The 24,774-nt window shown below is 40.4% G+C and overlaps 1 protein-coding gene across 1 annotated transcript; it reads left to right on the top strand.

Annotated features, from left to right (window-relative positions):
- Window positions 1–2,048: 2,048 nt before the first annotated feature.
- LOC106825762 (vomeronasal type-2 receptor 116-like) lies at window positions 2,049–21,020 on the top strand. Its single transcript, XM_044761630.2, is given in 8 exon segments — window positions 2,049–2,141; window positions 11,098–11,117; window positions 12,176–12,470; window positions 12,863–13,320; window positions 13,322–13,667; window positions 14,410–14,619; window positions 15,213–15,354; window positions 20,110–21,020. Coding segments are annotated over 8 exon segments (2,475 nt in total).
- The last annotated feature ends 3,754 nt before the right edge of the window (window positions 21,021–24,774 follow it).

Raw genomic sequence — 24,774 nt, 5'->3', positions numbered from 1 at the left:
ATCCTGGGGGAGACAACACCAGCTTGCCAATTTAAAAGCACAAAATGCCAGATACTTCCACTTGCAGCCTCCGCACTGCAGCCAGGGCACCGTTTGTGGATCAGACGCACCCACACAGACTCTGAACCCGGAGGTAGGAGCAAGGCTCCGATGATGATGCATTTGGGCAACAGCTAATAGAAGCAGCCTCAGTGGGGCTTCAGTTAGGTCCCAGTCCGCCCAGAGGCTCCGTGAGTGAGGACGGTAACAATCCTCCTGCTGCACACAATAAAGAACCCTGAAGGAGAGAGCCTGGCGTTGGTGTTCGAAGTGGGCACATGCGCTGGAGGGGCCCACAATTTGCATTCCAGCCTTGGTCTTGGATTGCGCCTCTTCCCAGACCTCAGGGCAGCCGGCATGGTCACTGCAGACCAGCAGCCTTCCCCCGGGGCTGGGTCCGCAAGCTCCGTGTCTTTAGGAGGCTGAACCCCGAGGGGTCAGTCCCCTCCGCGGACAATGGTGCAGAGGCTCAACGGAACCATCAAATCCGGAGGATCCAGCCGTGGGGACACGCGCGTCCTCCTCGTGGGCAGACGACACGCCGCTGTCCGGCCAGACCACCCCACACCATGGGCAGTGGCGGGGCAGGAGGAGCAGCGAGGAGGGCAGCGGGGGACCAGAGTTCACGACCCTCCGGCGGGGCGCTTGGGGCAGCTCGGGCGCGTGGAAGGCTCCAGGCTCGACCTCACGGCTCCTTCCAGCGCGATCGCCTTCGCTCTCCGCGGTCCTCGCCTCCGCATCCTTCAGCGGTGCAGCCAGCCTCTCGTGTCTCTACGGCCCAAGGACCTCACTTCTTCCCGGCTTGGCCTTGGCTCGGCTCCCTCCGCCAGGTCTCGGATCTTTCCGCAAGACTTCGGTTGTTTCCTCAGATCTTCGGCCCTTTCCGTCCATCTTCGGCTCTTTCCGCCTAACCTCGGCTCTGTCTGCCTGTGTCCTCCTCTCCTCGGCTCAGTGGTTCGGTCTGGTTCTCTCTGCCTGACTTCGGCTTTCTCCGATTTCGCTGCCGAACTTCGGCTCTTTCCGCCTCTCCGCGCCACGCCCCGGGCTCGGCTGGGCTCTGGTAGTCGTGCAAGGGATTTGTGGCCGCAGGCGAAGGTGGTTCAAATTCACCTGCTCACGGTGGTTTCCGAGTGCCACTTTCTCCAGTCCTGGCTAATACATTAACGTATTTAAAAAAAAATTCCTAATCTGCTAGATAAAAATGGCATTTCAGTGTTTTACTTCGTATTTTTGTTTTGATGGGCGGAGTTAGGAATCATCTCTCAGACCGAGAGTGCTCTGTATTTCTGTGAACTGTTCTCAGCATGTGTCCATTTGTGCAGTGGGTTCTTGGTCTTTTTGTTTGGTTGTCTGTCCTGGGACTAGGATGGGAGGCTGTCCCCTATCTTAGACTTTGAAGGGTGTGATGCTGGAATGTTCTTGTCTGAGCCCTGAGCAGCACGGGTCCTTTGTGACCCTTTCACCTTACACCTGGCATCGCATCCTCTGATGCACTTCATTTGCATCATCACAAATGGCATTCATGCAGATGACTTGTTGACACAGGCTTGGGGCCCAATCTGCCCAAGAGGACGTGGTCCCCGGGTCCTTGCTATTCATGGACACGGATGAAATCATAGCACCTCGGGCTGCAGAGGATGATCCGCAAACATGTTTTCCAACCTGTGTTTTTCATCTCGACACGGGACCTCAGACGCAGAGCCCCAGGGCAGAAAGGGATCTGGATCACTCGAGGGGAGAGGAAGAGACTTTGCTGAAAGGAGTCGGGGGACATTAGAGTTGCTTCTCTAGTCCACAAGAATAACACATACATATAGATCTGTATGTATATATGCACCTATATATCTGCTCAGGCTGCATGTTCCACCTCTGCTTCTCCCGCTCCAAACCTCACACAGACTCAGGGATTTGCAGACACTTCTAAGATGTTCCTTTGGATTTTCATCTTTCTGCTCCTGCAGTTTCCTCTATTCGTGTAACGTTTCGCTGATCCCCTCTGCTTTTGGAGAATGAAACCCAGTGTATACAAGGATGGAGACATCGTTGTTGGTGGGTTTTTCCCCCTTTACACAATTTTCTCTTACAGTAGGAACACTAAGCCTGTCAAGGATATCATTTTGGAGCAGTAAGTACCTCTCTATTTATTTTCTGCTTCATTATTAGATAAATGATGTCTAGGAGATCTGTGGTTGGATAGACCACAGCGCTGTGCATCGCCTGGTCTTTCCTTTCTCCGTGCACCCTCACCTCCCCGGAACTCTCCATAATTAATTCTGTCTTTTCCCACGGACTTCATCATTTCCTTCAGAGGGGAAAGAGAGATTTTATGTTTTCTGCTTTCCTTCCTTTTTTTCCCCATTTTCAGGGCTGCAAGCTTAGTGAGATGTACCAACGTACTCCAGCAGCTCTGCCCTCCCCTTCTGCCTGGGCTGCCACAGCCTTGGATCAAGTGAAGTCCCTTAGAAACACAGCCCATGGGCAGGAGTTCAATGTGAAGAAGCTAGAGCAAAATGTCCCTTTCACTAAGTGAAGAGTCTCCCAATGTCCCTTTTGTCATGCATTTTATTTGTAACATCCCTACAGGGAGGCCACTGCTGTCTCTGCCCCACCTGCATGGTCAGATTTCTTCCTGTAGGCATCTGGCTGCTCTTTGAAACATCTCGATATCGTTGTTTCATAGTGAGGTGTTCCATGCGTCCTAGAGCTGCAAGCCGGGCTGAAAACATTGTTGGATCTGTTCCTCCATCTTTGGATATTGCCTATGTCAGTTCAGCATCCTAAGGTCTAGTTAAACCATTGAGGAGGCAGAATTTCAGGGATTCCCACAGAGGGTCAGTGCCCATGTGAGAAGAGGGGATTTCTCTGAAGACAGTGATTGCTGACTCCCCAGGACAGCGCTGGATCCTCAAGTTTTGCCTGCAGTAGCTGCACCCATTTGGGGGTGAGGATGGCAGGGCTGGGAGTTGGGGCCCCTTCCCTGCCAGAGTATCTGCACCTAGCTTATATCCCCTCTTACTTCTAGATATTTTGTCTACTTATCTTTTCATTCCTTGATGCTTTCCACGTTTACCTGTTCTTTTCTTTCCATGATTTTCCCAGTTGTATTTGCCATCTTGTTATCAGTGTGTTTAAGGCGCACACTGTCATTCTGAGGGGGGCTGCTGGTTGTGGTTCCTTAGCCGGTGCCAGGGCTGCAGGATCTGGGGGCTCTTGAGTCCGGGAAGGTGTGGCCTGAGTCTCTCGCATGGAAGGCAAGTTCAACTCCTATGTCCCCGCAGCTTCAGGCACCTGGATGGTGTAGGGAGAGTTGGTTTCTCCTCGCAGGACGAGAGGCTAAATGCTTTTCTTCTTGTCCTGTGCTCTCAACTCACACACGCAAGCTCAGAGGACCTTGTCCCTGGGCAGGTCGGCTCTCACAAGACGTGTGCCCTGGAAACTCTGTCTCTGTTAAAAGAACATCCTGCTGAAAGAAAACAGGAGATTTTCACATCTGAGCTGACTTTTCCACTAGGCACAGGGCAACCAGTATCCATTAGACTTTAGGGACCCATGAGAATGTTTTAATTTCTTCTAAAATCAGGAGGGAAAAATGAACTCTAGGAAAAAGAAACATGTTTCTATAGACAAGATGAATATATTTGTCTCTATATCAACACAGCCATGAATTACGTTTTAGTATTTTTGAGAGAGCAAGAGGCCCCCAAAGGCAAAAGTGCCTCAAGCCCAAGAAAGTCGTAATGTGGTCCTGATCCTACTTTTTATTCTTCTGCTTATAAATATGAACACATTACAAAAGTGGGGTTATCTGTCCCCATTCCTCTGTAATCGTTTTACATAACAAAATATCATAAATATGTATCTATATAAGTAAATATCTATTTATAGAAAAAGAAGTAAATAGCTTATTATTCTTAATGTCAGTCCTTAACTGACGATACTACTGTCCTCAACTGAAGGTAATTATTTTGTCTATACACTACTTATTGTAACCTTGAGGCTAGCCAAATCTTAATCAACATTGATTTTTGGATTACTAATTTGTTTCTAATTTTTGTTACTATAGTTAGGAACATAGCAGGCAAGCTCATAGACACATATTTGCACTCTACTCCAGTTAAAGCAAATGAATTCTTGGATGTAGAATGGCTAGGTGCAATGCTAGGTGTATTGTAAGGCTTTCAAGCTATATTGCCAAAGAACCTTCCTGAAATGTGCTCATTGATACTTTCATTAACTGTGAAGGAAAGGATGTATTTCCTTCACACTTTTCTTTTACTACTTGGCCAATTTGATGTGTGAAAATGAGATCTCATTAATTATATTTGTGTTTCCTTTGTTAGTGTTGGATTGATCATTTTCGTATTTTTACTGAATTTTAAGAATATGTTCTTTGATGGGTTACTTTTTGTGACTTTTACCATTTTGTATTCAACTATACCTCTTCATTTTTAAAGAACATTTTACATTTTGAAGACAAAATGATTTGGTTGTCAATATTCTGAAAGTGTGTTACCAGGTTGTTGTTGATTTTAAATATTTTGTGTATGACGTGTTTAAAATAGAAAAGAACATGAACTTTTGTGTAGAGTAAAATGTAATCATCTTTGGGCTTATTCTTTCTGGCTTTTTGCCATGCCTTCTCCAACCTACAATTTTATAGATAGAAATGTCTTAATTCAGTACTTTATTTTTCTTCTGAACAGGTTAGAGCTTCCGAATTTATTCTGCGTCAGGTTTCAAGTGGATTAACTTGGTTTTATATTCCACACGAGTTTATCTTTACCATTAATAGAACAATTCATTACTTCTCTATGATTTCCAATAACACCTGTGTGATGCATGACACATTTATGTAAACACAGTCATCTCTCTATTTTCTGTTCTGTGCTGTTGATGAATTTTTGTCTTCCAATACCATCACCACCCTGTGTAAGATATTGCGTAAATCAATGATGGTAATGATCGTTTCTGGAAAATCACATTCTCCCCTTCATAGTCTGAATTATTTTCACTCCCTTCCTGAAACTTCCATGCTTCCAGGAAATCCCTAAAGTAATTTTGAAACTATCTTAAAAAAATTACCTTCCAACTTTTAGCTTGTTATATTATTTTGACAGCACTTTCTGGAGAATATCAACATCTATGCAATATTTTATATAAGAAACATAAGAAAATAGGGTTTTATGATATTGTCCCCAAAAGCCAGTGTGATTTTTCTTAAGGGCATTGCTATGTTATATATAGGTTCCAATAATGCTTTTATGTCACTGATGTTCCGTTGACAAGCGATTGGCAGGTGTATATTTATTTAGTGCTTGGTTGGCTTGTCCTTCTCCCTTGGTTATAAGAACTCTCCACATTTTCTCTTTGGTTTCCCAGGTGAATAATCTTATCCTCTGCAAAATACTACTGCTTGCTCCTTTGTTCCCTTCTTTCTTACCTGTTATTTTATTGCATTATCTAATAAATTAGGAAGTCCAGAAAGATACTCAATAATATTGGTGCTAACAGAAGTTATGGCGCTGTCCCTGATTTTAACGGACATGCCCTTCATGCAGAGATTCTTTAAGCATCTTCATCCCACAGCACCCGAGGGAGATGAGCCGCTGTCGCAGTAGCCATGGCTCGTAGTGTTGGACCTTTAGATCTGCCAGGGGAAACATCCCAGCCTGTGCAGAGCAGCCCCCATTTGGGGTGATCTTCTGTGCCCACCCCTCACCCACCTGTAAATGTGACTCATTGTTCTTGTTTGAAGAAGACCTGTGTTTTGACTTGAGAGGAGATTTTTTAGTTTTAGTTATTTAAAAAAAAAAACAAAACACTTTAAGGAAGTGTCCTCCAAAAATCATATGTTCTGTCAGAAATGCATGTCAAATGGTATCGAATCCTTTGTATACTTCAATGAGCATAGTGTTTATCTCCTGGCAGATATGTGAGGACATTGAATGTGAGGATATGAAAAGATTATCTAATTTTCTAATAGCCTGTTTGTGATGATTTCTTGCTCATATTTTCCTTTTGGTGTTGGTAACAAGCTCAGGTTAACTTCACAATTAATAGAGATATACCTTCTTACTCTATCGTCTGGGAGGTTAGGGAAGGGTACCCTAGTAGGGTAAATATCTATTCTTAAGTTTTAGAAACAGCTCATCTGTAAAGACATTGAGCCCTGCCATAGATTTGAATTTTATTTCTTAAAATCTCTCTTGAAGGCATGTAGCAACATTTGTATCATTTCCTCTTTATGATTGAGTGTGTTGAGTAATTACATTTTCATGTAAAAAGCAGGTCTTTCACTGAGATGCCAGGTGAAATATACGCAGGTGATTATACACAATATTTCCAGGTGATTATACACAGTATTCTCATGACGGCTATAGAATTTCCTCTGTGGCTTCACTCATGGTCCCTTTCTCCCACCTAATGTCATTAAGGTTTGTCTTCTTCAAAGTATTCTTTTAATTAGTCTTGTCTGAATGATGTCAATTTTGTAGATCTTTCCAGAGAATTAAAACAACTGATTAATTTTCCTCTGGACTTGTGTTTTATTTGTTTATATGCTTAACTCTGCTTATATCTTTTTTCAAATTATTTTATATATATTTTCTTTCTTCTTTCCCATTGTATTGGGTTGAGAGCTTATCTTCTTTCTCTTCTTCCTTTCTCTCTCCTCTCTCTCCTGGGTTCCTTGCTACTCCTTTCTAATCATTGGTTTGATTTCCTGTTTGAACCAAGAGTTATACATTAGAGTGATTAGTGGTTAAAAATTATCTGATGGGGCAGGCTCAGTGGCACAGTGATTAAGTGCGCACATTCCACTTCTGTAGCCCGGGGTTCGCCAATTCGGATCCCGGGTGCAGACCTATGCACCGCTTGTCAAGCCATGCTGTGGCAGGCATCCCACATATAAAGTAGAGGAAGATGGGCACGGATGTTAGCTCAGAGCCAGTCTTCCTCAGCAAAAAGAGCAGGATTGGCAGCAGTTAGCTCAGTCCTAATCTTCCTCAAAAAAATAATTATCTGATTTATGTAGAATATGTTGGTAGTTAATGAGGATTTTGTGTGAGTGCATGATTTACAGAGCTGGACTTCAAATCTACTTGTTCACATGATGAGCTTCTGAATCAGGATTTCTGCGGTTGGCCAAAGGATCTCTCTCTTCGGGTGATTTCAGGAATTGACTATGATATAGAACTTGCTTGCTGAATGAGGAAAGGATCAATTTCATAATAATATGCTTTCTCTACTTTTAAGTCAGAAAGTTTGAGATTTATATGTAGATTGGGTGTGTTTCTCAAATATTTAATAATAAACCAAGGTTAACATTGTACAAGATTAGTATATTGATGTATTTTGGACAAAGACTAAGAGAGGTTACAGTGAGTTCTCTTACTGTGGTTATAGTTAGATTCACTTTATTTCATATTTCTAAAGTCTTTCCTTTATATATATTATTATTTCGCATATGCTTTTTAAACTCTACTTACATTGTATTCCTTAGTACCTTTTGCCTTCAGATGCGTGTATTACAGTACACACTTACACGTATAATAGTTTCATATTAATTGTGGCTTTGCTTTTGTGAGCACTTGTATAGAATATCATTGATAATCCCCTTTATTTCAGTATTTACGTTCCATGTGAATTTCCTGTGTCTTCTGTGAGTGACATAGAACAATATTCAATACTGAGAAAGTGATTTAAGGGGCCGGCCTGGTGGCACAGCCGTTAAGTTCACACGTTCCACTTCAGTGGCCCAGGATCGAGGGTTCAGATCCTAGGTGTGGACATGGCACCACTTGGCACACCATGCTGTGGTAGGCGTCCCACATATAAAGTGGAGGAAGATGGGCACGGATGTTAGCTCAGGGCCAGGCTTCCTCAGCAAAAAGAGGAGAATTGGCAGCAGTTAGCTCAGGGCTAATCTTCCTCAAAAAAAAAAAAAAGGAAGTCATTTAAGTAACTTAAATACAGTATAATTGATACGTGTACCTTCATCTCTGTGGTCCTGTTTCATATTTGACATTTTTATTTTTACTAGTTTTGCCCTATGAAAAATAATTTTTTGGGCCAGCTGTGGTAGCCTAGTGGTTAAGTTCAGCATGCTCTACTTCAGCAGCCTGGGCATGGAGCTACACCACTCATCTGTCAGTGGCCATGCTGTGGCAGCGGTCCACATACAAATTAGAGTAAGATTAGCAACAGACATTGGCTCAGGTCGAATCTTCCTCAGCAAAGAAAAATAAATGAATAAATAAATCATTTTCTTCTCTAAACTTTTCTCCACCAGGTTGGATATATGCATCTTTTTGCATTTGATTTTAGAATACTTTTAATTTTAAAAATAAGAAGAACCCAGAATCTGAAGTCTTGCCTCATTGACTCCTCAATATTAGATGAAAAATGTAATGGTTTTTACTTCTTTCTTTTCTCTCCAACTTCAGTTTCTCTAGGTATAAATTGAACTCTTTGTTCTAGATGGTTTTACAACTTGTATGCTTCCTTTAAAGTGATTTGTATTTTGCATTTTTAAAAGCACAGTACCACAAAGTATTTAGGCAATTGTTTCACTTTTTCTGTGTTTATTTCTTTGGTGTGATAACTTTCCTTTAAACTAGCTGTCCTCAAATTTTATCATGGGACAGAATCATCTGGAGGGCTTGTTAAAACACAGAAGGAGTGCTGGACCCCACCTCACACATTCTGAGTCAGTAGGTCTGGGGCAGGGCCAGAGGACTAGCATCTCCCTGTTGTGATGGGGAGCTCCCCCTACCTAATCCTCCTCCTTTTTCATCTCACAAGTGCATCATCTGTATCAGTGTGGAGGCTCTCCCTCCCTAATCCTTCTATTTTTCACAGATGTCACACCACAATACACTTCTTGTACTCCGACTCCATCTCAGCAATTGGAGGACACAATGACACACACACGTTCTTCATTTTTACTCAGAAAGAACACTCTATCTGCAAGAAGAATAATGTGGATGTCATTCTCTGCTCTTTACAGATTTTGATTTATTTTCATAACACACCATCCTTCTTCTTTGTTGGCAGCATTTAATGCTCTCACATGGCAAATATGTGGGGCTTCCATAGATTCTTCACACTCTCCCTCCTTAAAGTATAATTGGTTATATCACATCAGAGCTAAGTTGAACTAAAGTTGGCCACATTGTGGCTTGTCGCATATCCATCAGCTGTGTGTGAAGTGTGTGTGCACATTACAGAAAAAGAATATTCTCTGGAGTGTGCATCTCAATGACTCTTCTCCTAGAATTTGATTAAATATGTTCTAAATGCAGGTTCCTAGTTTCAGTTAAATGTACTTAATCCATAGGTAGATGATAAGCCTGTAAAATTTTCTATACCTTAAGCTTATTTGGTTGAACAGCGTGTAAATTGTTTCTACCCCCCAAGCTCATGCATTTGATTAGAAAATTTATTTTCTTTTCAACTTAAAGAAAGAATTTATGTTAAAAGAAAGAAATCCAAAACAGTATCTAAACGAAAGAATTCTTGGGAGTATCGAGGACTAGATAACTTGTAGGGGTTTCCCTGTACAAAACAAGATTTTTCATGACTTTAATAAAATAGTAGGATTTTAATTGCATTCCCAAGTTTCCATGAAGTCAGAGAAATCTCAAAGTACGAAAGAAGGAAATTGTAAGCGCTTGAAAATTTTGGATTTACCCAGAGGCCAAAGGCCGGCGCCATCCTGCAATGAAAGGATTTGTCTTTGAGTCACAGTGACTTTAGGGAAGTGACTCTCAGACTCCAAGATTTCTTGTGAGCCATAAAAAAAAGAAAATAAAGTCACTCAGCTTGGTGTCACCTCACACGACTGGGAGCAGAGGTCATTGATATCCTTTTCTGGAGGGAAGGACCCTACACTAAGTTTTCAGGTGCTCTACTTATTAAAATCACACAAGATTGAGCTCATAATCAAAGTTCACCAAAAACATAAGGAAACACATGCCATTGTTTATAATAGTCATCAAAACATGAGAAATAAAATTAAAAATAAAACAAGAGATTTAGACCTTGAAACCTCAACTATTAGATTTATCCATTTCAAAATATAAAATAACTATGTATAAACTGTTTATAAAAATTAGAACCACAAAATAAAAATCAAACAGGAGACTTTAAGAAATTTTCAGACATATTTGGCAAATAACATTTCAGAGATGAAAAATACATAACTTTTGAGATTTAAAATTCCATAGATGGGTTACATCCTAGAAGAGAGAATAAAGAACTAAATTTCAATTCTGAAGGAAACAGAATGCAGTGCGAAAAGACAAGGAACTAGAACATCTGAGGGATAAGTTAAAGATGGAGGAGATAATGAGAGAAATTAAAGAAAAAGCAGAAATAAAATTCTCAGAAACAAAAATGAGCTAGTCATGAGGAGGTGGCTGAAAGCTAGAGGCTCCATGAGTTTCTCAGGAGATGAGAAAATATATCTACGTCAGACAGTGTGGACTGGTCGTGAAATAGAAGTAGAGAATGTAACTCTCCCCCAAATAGGGGAGATAAAATGGAATATAGAAAACAAGGATAAATCAATACATTTTAAAAGGAGATAAAAGTGATAAAAAATGTTGTGACAAAAACATAGATGGGGGGCTAAAACAAGTATATAAATACAAGAAATGTACATGTAATAAATTCTCCAGTTAAATGCAAATTGTCAGGTTGAATGGGGCGATAACTACTTTAGCTATATCTTGTTAACAAGACATGTGAAAACCAAGACCATGGAAAATTAGAAAGTCAAGATATGGAAGAAGATATAAAGACACACTACGCAAATACCAGTCAATATCAGATAAAACAGATAAGGATAACATGCATGAATAAGAATAAAGTGGTTGATTCACAATGGCATAAAAGTTCAGCTCACTACAGTAGTTCTAATCGTACACACTGTATCATGTTAAGATAATATAGCATCAAATAGAAAAGAGAGGAGAAAGAAGAAGAGGAGGAGGAAAGGGGGAGGGTAAATATAAAACAATCAACCCTCATAGCGAAGAATTTCCACTTTTCTCTCAGACCAACAATAACATATATCTAATAATAGAATATTGGAAAACCAAATTTTCAAGTCTGATTTATTGGACACGTATAGAATCCTATACCTCAAAATTGAAGAATACCTATCCTTCTCAAGCACACAGGAAGCATTAACAAGCAGTGAGCATGAACTGGGCTATTAATCAAGCCTCAACAAAGAGAACACTTGAAATAAGTACAGCGTACTCTGTTTCATTCTGGATGGAATTACAGATCTCAGGCAATAGAAATGCAAACTATTTTCTTTGGCCTCGGAGATTATTCCTTTGTAGAAAGTCTGTAGAGGAGGCGAAGAGAATACGGACTATTGGGACTAGGTACTGCCGAAGATGTTAATTGCTAATATTGACATTATTGTTACATTTTTAAAATAGGAAATGGATGATGAACTTTTTAAACTTTGCAATGTTGTGTCTCTTAGATTCCTAAGTGTCTCCAGTTCTTTCGGTCTTTTATGCTTCTTCCAAATGTTCCTGCCTTTTGATGATTCCTCCTTCAGTGGAATGCTGACATTTGCCTTAGCTCCCTGGTTTTTGATGGTGGCAGATACACGACTTTGATGGGGCAGAAGTTTAGGGAATTTGATTGCCAGCCTTCTGTTGCGCCATCATCAACCCACAGATGTCATGCTTCTCTGCTTGCCCCATACACTTCAGTTGGAATTACTCCTCCTCCCTGGGGCTATCTCCAATCTCCTGTTAATATTCTTGCTCTTCCATGAAACATTTAATGATGTGTTCATATGAACAAGCATTTTGGATCCTGAACCAAAGCATGATTTACAAAACCCTCTCTGAATGTGATCTACATTTCCCATTCATTTTATTTTCCTTTGTAAACTTAACCACACTCCTCCATGTGTGGAATTCAGCGAGGACCTTCCAGAGTCTTTGTTATGTGATTTGCTTTAGCTCTAAATTCTACAGCTTTAGGAGAGCCGGATGTCGCCACAGGTGAAATGAGTTGACTGGGCATTCATCCCTAATTAAGTGATTGTACTGGAGTTTAAGATCAACATGGTTTGTGTCTTTTCCCTAAGGATCCCTATCCCTCTCTGCAAGTTTCAGCAGAAGAACTACCAGTATGTCCTGGCCTTCATTTTTGCCATTGAGGAAATCAACAGAAACCCCCATCTTTTACCCAACATGTCTCTGGGATTTGATCTCTATAATGCGGTGCACAGTGAACACAGGACATTGGAGAGTTCCCTCATTTGGCTTTCAGGGCTGGACAGGGACATCCCTAATTACACCTGTAGGAGAGAGAGCAAGTCTGTAGCAGTGCTTACAGGAACCACATGGACAATTTCTGCCCAGATTGGAACACTGCTGGCACTCTACAAATTTCCACAGGTAAGGCTGTGTGGGATGGGAAGAGATGAAACCATGTCTCCTTTGGTGCATTCTCAGGTGCCTAAAAAAGACAAATGGATGAGACTGGGTTTATGCATCTCTCAATGGATATGATCTCAAAGAAGTGTACAGAGCCTCGGTGGGGTATGGCTTTCCTTTGTTCGGGGTAGAGAGGAGGATGAGAGGGAAGGAGACAAAGCAATTTCCTGGAACTCTGAGTCTGATCAGCTATTCTCTAGCAAGCTGTCAGGGAGTGGGGAATGATTAGAAAATGAAGTGGGCAAATCTCCCTTCTACCACTTCCAGGTGTTTCTGAATACCCTTCAGGATGGAGAGTGTGCTTTTTGCCAATCCTCTTCCTTACACTGATTCCAAATTTGTTTTCCCTTTAGCTTACCTATGGCCCTTTTGAGCCTATCCTGAGTGACAATGACCAGTTTCCATCTCTTTATCAGATGGCCCCGAGGGACACATCTCTGGCCCTTGGTATGATCTCTTTGCTGCTTCATTTCAGTTGGACCTGGGTGGGGCTAGTCATCTCAGAAGACAAGAAAGGTGTTCAGGTTCTCTCAGATTTGAGAGGAGAGATGGACAGGAGCAGAATCTGTGCAGCCTTTGTGGAAATGATCCCTGTCAGTGACAGGACATATTTCTCAATGACCTGGCAATATCATTTGTGGATCAAGGAATCATCAGCGAAGGTGGTTATCGTTTATGGTGATTCTGACTCTCTAATAAGCTTGAGCTTTTCTAAATGGCATCTTTTAGTGATATGGAAAGTCTGGGTCACGACATCACAGTGGGATTTTACTGCTGGTCCAAGAGAATTCATACTTGACTCATTCCATGGAACTCATTTTTTCACACCAACATGGTGAGATCCCTGGTTTTGAAAAATTCATCATGACAGCTAACCCTTCCAAATATCCAGAAGACTTTTACCTTGCTAAGTTGTGGTTCATCTCTTTTAATTGCATGGTTTCTGAATCTGACTGTAAAATATTGGAGAAGTGTCCACTCAATGCCTCCCTGGGATGGTTGCCTTGGCATCGTTTTGACATGGCCATGACTGAAGGCAGTAACAATGTGTACAATGCTGTGTATGCTGTGGCCTGGACCCTTCACGAGATGCTTCTTCAACAAGTAGAAATGCAGACAATGGGAAGTGGAGAAGGGCTGGTGTTTTCTCCCTGGCAGGTAATGTCTCTTCCACTTAATAGCATGTCCTGTCATAAATGTGACTTTCTTACGGAGTTCCACGGAGCACAAACCAAGTAGTTAGGATTCTTTCTCTAAGAACACAAGAGTTTCTGTGCTTGTTTCCCTCTCTAGGAGGTAAATCTCATCCTGGGTAGTAATGGTCTTCAAGAAGAAGGTGCTAATGGCAAGGAGGAAGTGAGTTATGAGTCAATATCACTACTTTTTGTTACAAAGGATCTCAACATCCTGCCTGCTAGTGTTTGCAGTAGGGAATATTAAGCCTTCTCCCATGAGCTTACTCAATGACAGTAGGAAGAGAATTTGTCCCTTAAGTGCCTATATGGTGCTGAAAATTATACTGAATACTTTACATAAATGATCTCACTTATTTCTGCAGCCACTTTAGGTATTGCTAATATCATTTTGCAGATTGATGCTCTGGAATAATTCAGAGAGTGCATGAGTGCAGCTAGATTTAACTCTGCAGTTGAATTTGTCTGAATCCCTTGCCACAGACTGTCTTGGTCTGCATGTCTTTCGGCATTTGCTCTTGCAACTGATAGAAACAGTATGGTGTTTTAGTCCTTCATATGGTTTCATTTATTTTACTTAATCAGATGCTTGTAATAAAGTTAAATTGTGAAGCAGGGATTTCATATGATGAGTGCCCTTCCCCATTCAGGCTCTTCATCTTTGACACCGGGAAACACTTCATCACAGGATGATGCATCTCTTTTAGCTGCATCCCTTTCTTGGGAACATCCAATTTAACAATCCTGCTGGTGACTCCATGAATTTGGCTGAAGGAAGAAGATCAGAGGCAGAGAATGCCATTCTCAACTTTTGGAATTTTCCAGAAGGTCTTGGACTTAAGGTTAAAGTAGGAAAGTATTCCCCACATGCTCCACGAGGTCAGGAACTCTCTTTATCTGAGGAAATGATAGAGTGGGCCATCGGTGTTCCTGTGGTGGGTTGATCTAATCACAATGCTTCACACTACACATAAATAACCAAAATCTTATTGTGGGGGCTTTGTGCTCCTTCAGCACTTAGCAAAGGGCCACATATGGGCATTTAACAACTCACTTCCAACTTAAGGAATTTTCTGACTTACCAATTATCCAAGGTGGAGGCAAGACCCTCCACCAGCAAAAATATTATGACTTTCTAAAGGCTCAGCTATTGGGCAGCAATTTTAACAATAAAGTAATTTTAATTGTTATGTACATTGTTCTTTTAGATATGAAGCTGTTGCACCCATAGCAGACTACAGTATAGTGTAAACATATCTTTTTTTATTCACTGGGAATGCAACATGGTCATGTGACTTGCTTTATGGGGATATTCGCTTTACTGCAGTGACCTCAAACCAAACCCGCAATATGTCCGAGCTATGCCTGTATTTTATATCATACAGTAAACATGGCACCCAGCCAATGAATTGGATTTAGTTATATAAAAGTTGAATTTGTTAAAGGCCCAGTATTCTAAAACACTCTAGCAACTGGAAAATTAGGTAAAAGTAACAGCCGTTACCAACAGGTATCTGATCTTCTCCAGACTCCACACTCTGTATGGAGTGAGAGTTGTAGTCCAGGATTCAGGAAGACCACTCAGGAGGGAAAGGCTACCTGCTGTTTTGATTGCGCCCCCTGCCCAGAGAATGAGATTTCCAATGAGACAGGTGAGTGTGTGCCTTGCAGAGACATTCTCCACCTCTCTGTTATCTGCCATTCACCCAAGGAAAGGCAGAGATTCTGCAGGAGGACTGCAGAGTCAAAATGCTTCCTTCTTCTATTTAGTAATTTAGTTTTTATAGCCAATAATATTTCCACCTGAAATGACACGCTCTCTCTCTGCCCTGAACTAGCTTACTTGGCTCATTGTAGAACCATTGCAGACATTGTCATCTCAAGGAAACCCTTTTGGACCACTGCACAGTAACCTTTCATCCCTGTCATGGAATCTAACAGGCAGCATGTAAATATTTGCTTTTCATCCTCTTTAAAACTACATTTAGATCACATTGAAGACATCCTCAATTTTCCAGTGTCTAGTGCTGTTTTGGCACAGAGCGGGAAAACAGAAAGTTTGCATTTGATTTAAGAAATAAGTATTTCCACAGCATACAAAATGCTTATGGTACAGCATGGTCTCACTGAGTCTGTCTTGATCCCTGAGTTCACAGGTGAGTAGGGGAGATAACACCCAGTGCATTAAATTCAAGGTGGTGACATAGGGCTGTGATAAATGTATTCAGTGACCCATGGGATGAAATAAGTGATAGTATCTATATTTGGATAGTATCTATATTTGGCAGTGTCATGAGCTTCCTCATAGAGGCAGTAGCGCTCGTATTATATCAGACTAATGAATAGGGTAATAAATTCTTGGTGGAATTATTAGAAATGGCAAAAAGAAAGGCAAATTAGCAATGTATTTAATATCCAGGGAACTTAAGAATAGGTTCCATGTGACTAGAACACAGAGGATGTGGGTTTGGGATTTGGGACATAGTGTAGAAAAGAACAGAAAACAAATAATGAAGATTTTTCTTACCATAGTTTAACATCTTGCAATTACTCAGATCTATTGTTAAATGTTTCAATGCTGGAACCACATCCATGGCAGCATTTTCTAATTTTCTTTTTGTGATTGAAGTGTAGTTTACTTTCACAACATACTTAGTATGATTTCAATTTCTTTTGGAATGTACTGAGACTGGAGATATGGTCTGGCATGTAGTCAATTGGAATAAAGTTTCCATGGGCACACTTGACCCTGGTCAGTTCGGGTTTATGTTCCACGTGTACATATAAAGAATACTGCTCAACTAACGTCAATTCTGATGTATTTGGAGATTCAGATCCACATGGAGACAACCCATGATTAAAGAATAAACTACAATAGAAATTAGAAGATGTTTCCAATTGCAAATACTACCTATAAAACATTATGGAGTGGAGTTAAAATGATCCTTAGAGAGAAATGTGTAATCCACGGTTATGTGTACATATGTATATTGTACATTATGTTTATTCAAAAGAAGAAAGGCTGGAGCCTCCCCGGTGGTGCAACAGTTAAGTTTGCACTTTCCACTTCGTTGGCCTGGGCTTCGCCATCTTGTACCCTGGGCGCAGACTATGCACCACTTGGCCAGCCACGCTGTGGCAGGCATCCCCATATAAAGTGAGGAAGATGGGATGGATCTTACCTGAGGGCTATTGTTCCTTAGGAAAAAGAGGAGGGTCAGTGGCAGATGTTAGCTCAGGGCTAATCTTCTGCAAAAGAAAAAAAAAATGAAGAAGAAAGGCTGAAGTTCTAGGTCCTAAGCATTCATCATGAACTAGAAACAGAACAGAAAAGTAAACACAAAGAAAACAGAAAATAGAAAAAGATAAATATAAAAGGAAGACTTACCAACATAAAAGAAAAACATAGAGAAAATAAACAAAATTAAATTAGATTCTAATCCATGACAAATAAACTTGATAAACTCCTAGAACTGTTGAACAAAGGAAATAAGAAAAATTGCAAAAAATACCAAGGCTAAAATGGGTGTAATCTGTGCTTTCATAAGGAAACTTTTTAACATCAAGAAAATTTAAATAACATATTGTTAATACAATGAAAATGTAGATGAAATTCACAAACTTCCAAGAAAATCAAATTTACCAAGCTGTCTCAAGGAGAAATGAAAAATCTGAATAGTATCAGATCTATTGCAGAAATTGAGTTATAGTTTAAAACATTCCTACAAAAGTTTATTGTGGGATATTTCTTTGATAGAATACTGGTGAATCCTACCAAATATTCAAGAATAAATAACATACGTTTACTCAAACTCTTTCAGAGAATAGAAAAAACAGAAACTTTTTGACTCACTTTGTGAGAATCTCTTAAACCAAAATCTTACAAAGTCATTACAAGAAAGGAAATTTACAGGCCACACTCTTTCTTGAATTAAACTCAAGAATCCTACAAAAACAAAAAACAAATCAAAATTCCAAATCCAGCCGTATTTTATAAGAAGGCCATATTATGACCAAATTTAGTTCATGCAGTGTAATTCAGTACCTTAACCCTGGAAGAAAGAGAAGTCATAATCACAATAACTGCAGAATGAAAAATAATAAAATTAGGGGCCAGCCCGGTGGCACAGTGGTTAAGTTGACACATTCCACTTCGGCGGCCCGGGGTTCACTGGTTCAGATCCCGGATGTGGACCTGTGCACTGCCTGTCATGCCATGCTATGGCAAGCGTCCCACATAAAATAGAAGATGGGCACAGATCTTAGCTCAGGGCTAATCTTCTTCAAAATAAAACAAACAAGCAAACAAAAATAATAAAATTAAAGACTCTCTCATGTTTTAAAACAAACAACAAAAACAACTCTCACAAAATGAAGACTAGAAGGGAACTCTCTCAATCCCAGAAAGGGTATTTACAGAACCAAAGATGAAAGCCCAGTGTTGAAAGCAGGGATGAGAGAAGAATGTTCAATCTTACCCCTGCTACTAGATATTACACTGGAGGTCCTGCCCAGTGCAATATTGGTAGGAAAAGAAAAGGAATACTTTATTGGAAAGGAAAAAATAAATTTGACATGATCTTCAGATGATGTTATTGCGTAAGTATAAAATCCTGATAAATTAATGAATCAGCTGAGTTTTGTGGTGGCTGAGTACAAGTTTAATATACAAACAAATTTTTATTTCCCCATACCAGGTACAAGGCATTTGAAATTTAAATTTTAAAAGATGACACTTAATCATCTTAAAAGAATGAAATACCTAGAAATAAACCTAATGAAAGTTTTGAAAGGCTTCTGTCCACAAATTTACAGAAGTGAATTTAGAAAAACAAAAGATAACTGAAAGAAGTGGAGAGAAAAACTGTGATCGTGTCTGAACAGATCCAATGTTGTACAGATATCGACACTGTCCAAATCGATCCGCTGATTCTGTACAATTGCAATTAAAATTCTGATCAGTTTTGCTGTGGAAATTACAACTTATAAATTCATATGGAAATGATAAAGGGAAAGCATAGATTAGACCATCTTAAAGACCAAGAAGAGGGTGGCAGGACTTACTCTCCCTGATATCAAGTAGTATAGCCTCACAGTAGTGTAGCTTCATCATAAGGATAAACAAGGGAATCAGTGGAACCAAATAGGAAATTCAGATACAAACTGGTCTTATAGGGACCCATATATGCACATTGACTTATGACCAGGAAACACTGAGGAGTAGAGGGAATAAAAAAGTCTTTTCAAACAAACATGTTGGGTAAATTGACTGTATCCACGGAGAAAATAATGACTCTCTAACTCTAACTCGCACCACCCACAGAAATTATTATCAGGCAGATTGTAGTAACTAGAGATTTTAATGGAACATACAGAAGAAGGGGCAGTTCCTCAAGCAGGAGGAAAAAGCAGGCATTGACGCCTATAGGGCTGCGTGGGCATGGGACAGTTTGAGAACCACAGGAAGATTTGAGAATCTTTTTTTTTTTTCTGCTTTTTCTCCCCAAATCACCCCCGTACATAGTTGTATATTTTAGTTGTGGGTCCTTCTAGCTGTGGCATGTGGGACGCCGCCTCAGCATGGCCTGATGAGCGGTGCCATGTCCACGCCCAGGATCCAAACCAGCGAAGCCCTGGGCTGTTGCAGCGGAGCGCGTGAACTTAACCACTCGGCCACGAGGTCGGCCCCCAGATTTGAGAATCTTAAAAAGCAGAGCAGAGAAAGTAGAGATAGGCAAAACCAAGGTAATATAGCATCTTTTTGGTCTTTTTAAGAGTTTGTTGAAATTTTTAGTGGAGGATAATAAACATGATCACATTTCCGTGTAACATCACTTCTGCTGCTGGGCTGGGGCAGAGAACCCGAATAGAAAGTTCTTGTGATAACATAGGAGAGACGTGACTAGAATCTTAACAGAAGCAGTGGTAGTGAAATCAAGATGAAATGTACTAGAGATCACTTTAGAAGGTAGAAAGCGTGTCCTTTCGAAACTCCCTAGGAATGAGGTCTGTGACTTGGTCATCTCTGTTGCCCTAGAACACAGCATATTACCTGGCTCATGGTGGTTTTTCAATAAGCGCTTGTTTATTGAAGGAATAAAACCAGGTCACAGCTTATAGGGGTATAACTGAGTGACATAGGCACATCTTTTGGCTTTCTTCGAGAAAAAAGTGCTGTCATGAACACACAAGATAAACACTAAGAACACTAACAGCTGAGTTTACTGAACCATAAAGAAGATGGGCAGAATTAACTGGGAATCGCTCCCTGCAGACCACTTTTTACCTGGTGTCTAGAGCAACAAAGGAGGACAATTTGGCTAAACTTGTCCAGTGCTCTTCTTTGGGGGCCTGTGAATGACAGAATTACTGAACCTGGACTGAGGACACTTTGCACTTCTCCCCAGACATGGATCAGTGTGTCAGGTGTCTGGATCATCAGTATGCCAACAGAGAGCGAGACCAATGCCTCCAAAAAGCTGTGACATTTCTCGCTTACGAAGACCCCTTGGGGACGGCCCTGGCCTGCACAGCTCTCTCTTTCTCTGGCCTCACGGCTGTGGTCCTGGGGGTCTTTGTGAAGCACCGAGACACTCTCACAGTCAAGGTCAATAATCGGACTCTCAGCTACATCCTGCTCGTCTCCCTCACCCTGTGCTTCCTCTGCTCCTTACTCTTCATCAGCCGTCCCAACACAGCCACCTGCATTCTTCAACAAATCGCATTTGGAGTTCTTTTTACTGTGGCTGTTTCTGCCATCTTGGCCAAAACTCTTACTGTGCTTGTGGCCTTCAAGGTCACCGCTCCAGGGAGAAGGATGAGGCAGTGGTCGGTGTCAGGGGCACCTAACTTCATCATTCCTGTCTGCTCCTTTATCCAACTGAGTCTCCATGGAGTCTGGCTGGGGACCTGTCCTCCCTTCATTGACATGGTTGCGCACTCTGAACAAGGCCACGTCATCATCGTGTGCAACAAGGGCTCGGTCACCGCCTTCTACTGTGTCCTGGGATACCTGGGCTCCTTGGCCCTGGGCAGCTTCTCCTTGGCTTACCTGGCCCGCAACCTGCCTGACACCTTCAATGAAGCCAAGTTCCTGACGTTCAGCGTGCTGGTGTTCTGCAGTGTCTGGGTCCCCTTCCTCCCCGTCTACCGCAGCACCAAGGGCAAGGTCATGGTGGCCGTGGAGATCTTCTCCATCTCAGCCTCCAGTGCAGGGCTGTTAGGCTGCATCTTTGTTCCCAAGTGCTACATTATCTTCCTAAGGCCAGAGAGAAACACATCAAACGTGTTAAGGAATACAACACATCTGGGAAAATAATTAAAATGTACATTTTTCATAGGCGCCATAATAATTTGCATACATCTGAAAATTAAACTGCCACATTTTTGCAGGCCTACTTTACGTAACAACTAAATGTCCCTTACCTCTCCAGTTAATTTAATGTTTCCCAGTTGTTTAGGCTTTATACAATGATCCTTGGACATTCAAATACATGGACAAATATGAATATTACCTCAGACTAATTTTCCTCTAAAATTATTTGTGGTAGATTGAAAAAATGGCCACCCCTTAGGTCTCTCCCTGTCTCTGTGTGTTTTGTAGTGCCATCCTATTGTGACTCTGGGTGGGCTTGGCCTTGAAACTTGCTTTGGCCATTGGAACACTAGCAAATGTCACAAGCAAAGGCTTGAAAAACACTTGCTCCTTGTGCTTGTCCTTCTCTCACTGCTTTTGGGGAGCCTGTGACCAACAATATGGGAATGAGTAGAGAGACTGCACATCTCCATCCCTCCAGGTGACTTCAAGTCAACAATCAGATGTGTGAGTAAGGCCATCCTAGACCATCCAATCCCAGCTGAGCCACCACACATAGGCCCAAACCAAAGAACTCCCCAGGCAATCCACAAAATCTTGAGAAAAAAATAAATTATTCCTATTTTAAGCCACTAAATTTTAGGATGGTTTGTTATATATGCCATTATTTAAATGTGGCCTCTCATTTTACGTGTTAATAGCACAGATTTCTGCTTCTTTATCCTATATGGTAGACTGGAATATCCTTCTTAAGATTCAGTTTCTAAAAGAAAATCAGATACTATGTCCTTTTCATTTTATTTTCTTTCCTTCCTTTTTAAAGCAAGACATCTTTAAGCACGTATATTAAGAATACCTTTACTAATTTTAAGATTTTGCATATTCTGCTACATTATCATCTACCGCTGTTATACATGGGAGATTTTTAGTGTTTATTTTAGCCCTTTAAACCATTTGGAGTGTTTTTATTTGCGAATAATGTTAGTTGATGATCCAATGTTTATTTTTGCAAAAGTTATCTTATTGTATAAAATACAATTACTGTATCATGTTAAATTTTGATTTTAAATACATTGAATATGAATAATGTTTGGAAAACTGAAATCTTTGAAATAGTAATCCTTTTCATTCATAAATGTAGTGCATTTCTCCATTTAATCAGAGCTTTTATGTTTTTTGGTATATCTTTATAATATTATTCATATAACTATTACATAGCTCCAATTATTTTTACTGTTTATCTTATACAATTTATTGCTCCTATGAGTAGAATAATTATTTACATGTTTAATCTAGTTCTCACTCATGTAAAGGTATTTTTGATTTTTCATATAATTGTCTAGTATCCTTTCCCATTACTCAATTTATTTATTTATTTATTTTAAGGTTTTATATTTCCTTTTTCTCCCAAAGCCCCCTGGTACATAATTGTGTGTTGTTAGTTGTGGGTCCTTCCAGTTGTGGCATGTGGGATGCTGCCTCAGCATAGCTTGATGAGCAGTGTCATGTCCGTGCCCAGGATTCAAACCGGCGAAACCTTGGGCATCCAAAGCAGAGCGTGCGAACTTAACCACTTGGCCATGGGGCCAGCCCCTCAATTTATTTGGTAGCTCTAAACTTTGTAGATTATTCCACACTAAAATGATAGATTTTTCTCTTCTTCACTAATATTATTTACTTCTTATTCTTTGTATTCTCATTCTTTAATGACTGGGCTCTCCAGGGCCACACTGAATCACAATAATATTTGCCAGTAGTATTTTTCTCTTCTTAAGTATAGCATAAACACCAGATAAATTCCTTGTCAGGGCAGAGCAGGCATCTAAGAGAGGGAAAGTAAAAGCGTGAAGGGGAATCATTTCTACTAGAAATCAGCAGACTTCCCTCTGTTTGCTATTTGGTGCTAGAGATGTTACGACAACGTGGTCAGCTGAGAATCAGAGGATCTCACTCTAGTCCCAGGAATTAATCTTGGTCAAGTCTCTTAACCCCTTCAGACCTCAGTTACTTCATTGTAATATTAAGAGTGAAAAGTCTTTTTGAGTTCAAAAAAAAAGTCTTTTTGAGTTCAAAAGTCCTATGATCCCTTTACAAGGATTCACCTGACAAAGACCAGAGTGAATTTTTACTTGTCTTCTTCTCGACCAACATTGTTATCTACATCATCACTTACAGACCTCTTAAGTCTCTACTTTTGCCTGACATTGATCAAGATAAGTTTCATATCAGGTCGCTGTTCACAGGGATAACAAATCTACAGTTAATTATTTGGAAATAAGAATAAAGATGGGCCCTGGTGGAACCAGCAATCAGTGGAACCAAAGGTCTTGCTTTCTTTTTTTGGAAAAGCTGTGGGTACATCCTCCGAGATACACCACAATTCTTTTGTACTTTGAAAGTATGAAATAAAAGGAGGCTTTGAATCCATGGTTATGAACAAATCACAGTATTTTTCAAAGTTTACTAATGATGCCATTTGCCTGGCATGTGACTGTTCTTTGGTGTGTAAAGAGCAGATTTATTTAAGGCCCTTTTCATTCCTAAAACAAATATTAATTCAGTGCCTAGTATTTGCTGCAAGACAGCAGTGAGCTACCCTCAAGCATTTACATCCTAGTTGGGTGACACAGAACATAAACGAAAAGAGAAGTTTGAGGATGATCAATATGGTTGTATATTCATCAATCTCTCTTCATTTTGGACTATTTTTTCACTCTTTTCCCTCTTTTTATTTTTCCCAGAGCTCTATGCATGGACTTGAAAACCTAGAAAGTGTGGATCCAAAATTCCTCTTGCAAAATTCCTTCTTGCAACAATAGTTTTTCTTATCAGAGAGAACACACTTCACAGAATGCATTATGTGGTTGTTATGTTGAGATTACGTTCAGAGAGAAAGTGTCTCTAGAAGACTAGGCTCCTATGGATCATTGTCATTTAATCACTTTCTTGGGAGGAAGGATGATATTGTGAAGGGAAAACAAAATACCACACAAGATTCATACTCAAAAGACATTTTAATCCTGGTTGTGTCCTTTAATGTGGTGTAATCTTGGGCAGATCAGTTACTTCTTCAGAGTCAGTAGCAATAACATCCTGAAAATAATTCTATAGGGATTAAATGAAACAATATATGAGAAAGTGCTTTGAAAATTACAAAGCAATCCTCTTCATCTTATTTTTCTTCTATTAATATTTTTCACCCATTCAATCCTCCTTGACTGAATATAATCAGGCTTGACTGAGTTTTGTCATTTATTCAACAAATATAAAGTGCCTACTAAGAACCAGTCAATGTTGTTGGGATTTATTAGTGAACAAGACAGGGTCTCTGTCCTCTTGTAGTTTAACATCTATTATGAGAGAAAGACAGGGAACAAATATTCACAAGTCTGATGCATACAACAATGGAAAACACAGTGAGGTATCCTGGGGAGGGGACAGAGAGGGCCTCCTAGAGGAAATGCTGTGTGCACTGATTCCTTAATCATAAGCAAGAGTTAGTTTTGTAAAGCCAGGAAGCATCTTTCTGTGCAGATGGGACAGCATGTCCTAATGCTGGGAATCCATATTTTCTGTTCAAGTTATTGAAAGATGACAATGTGATTACTGTAGAGAGGAGGATGATGGTGGAAACAGCATGACACGAGGCCAGCGCAGTTGACCGAGCAGTTCCTAAGTGCTAGGCACTGTGCCGGGTGCTAGAGATACAATGATGAATACCATTTCTGATCAACATTTCAAAGTTTACTTCAGGAAA

The sequence above is a fragment of the Equus asinus genome, chromosome 20 (genome assembly GCF_041296235.1).
Source record: "Equus asinus isolate D_3611 breed Donkey chromosome 20, EquAss-T2T_v2, whole genome shotgun sequence".
NCBI lineage: Eukaryota > Metazoa > Chordata > Mammalia > Perissodactyla > Equidae > Equus > Equus asinus.
The sequence above is the reverse complement of the archived record's forward strand: the minus strand, read 5'-3'. Positions and strand labels throughout refer to the sequence as shown.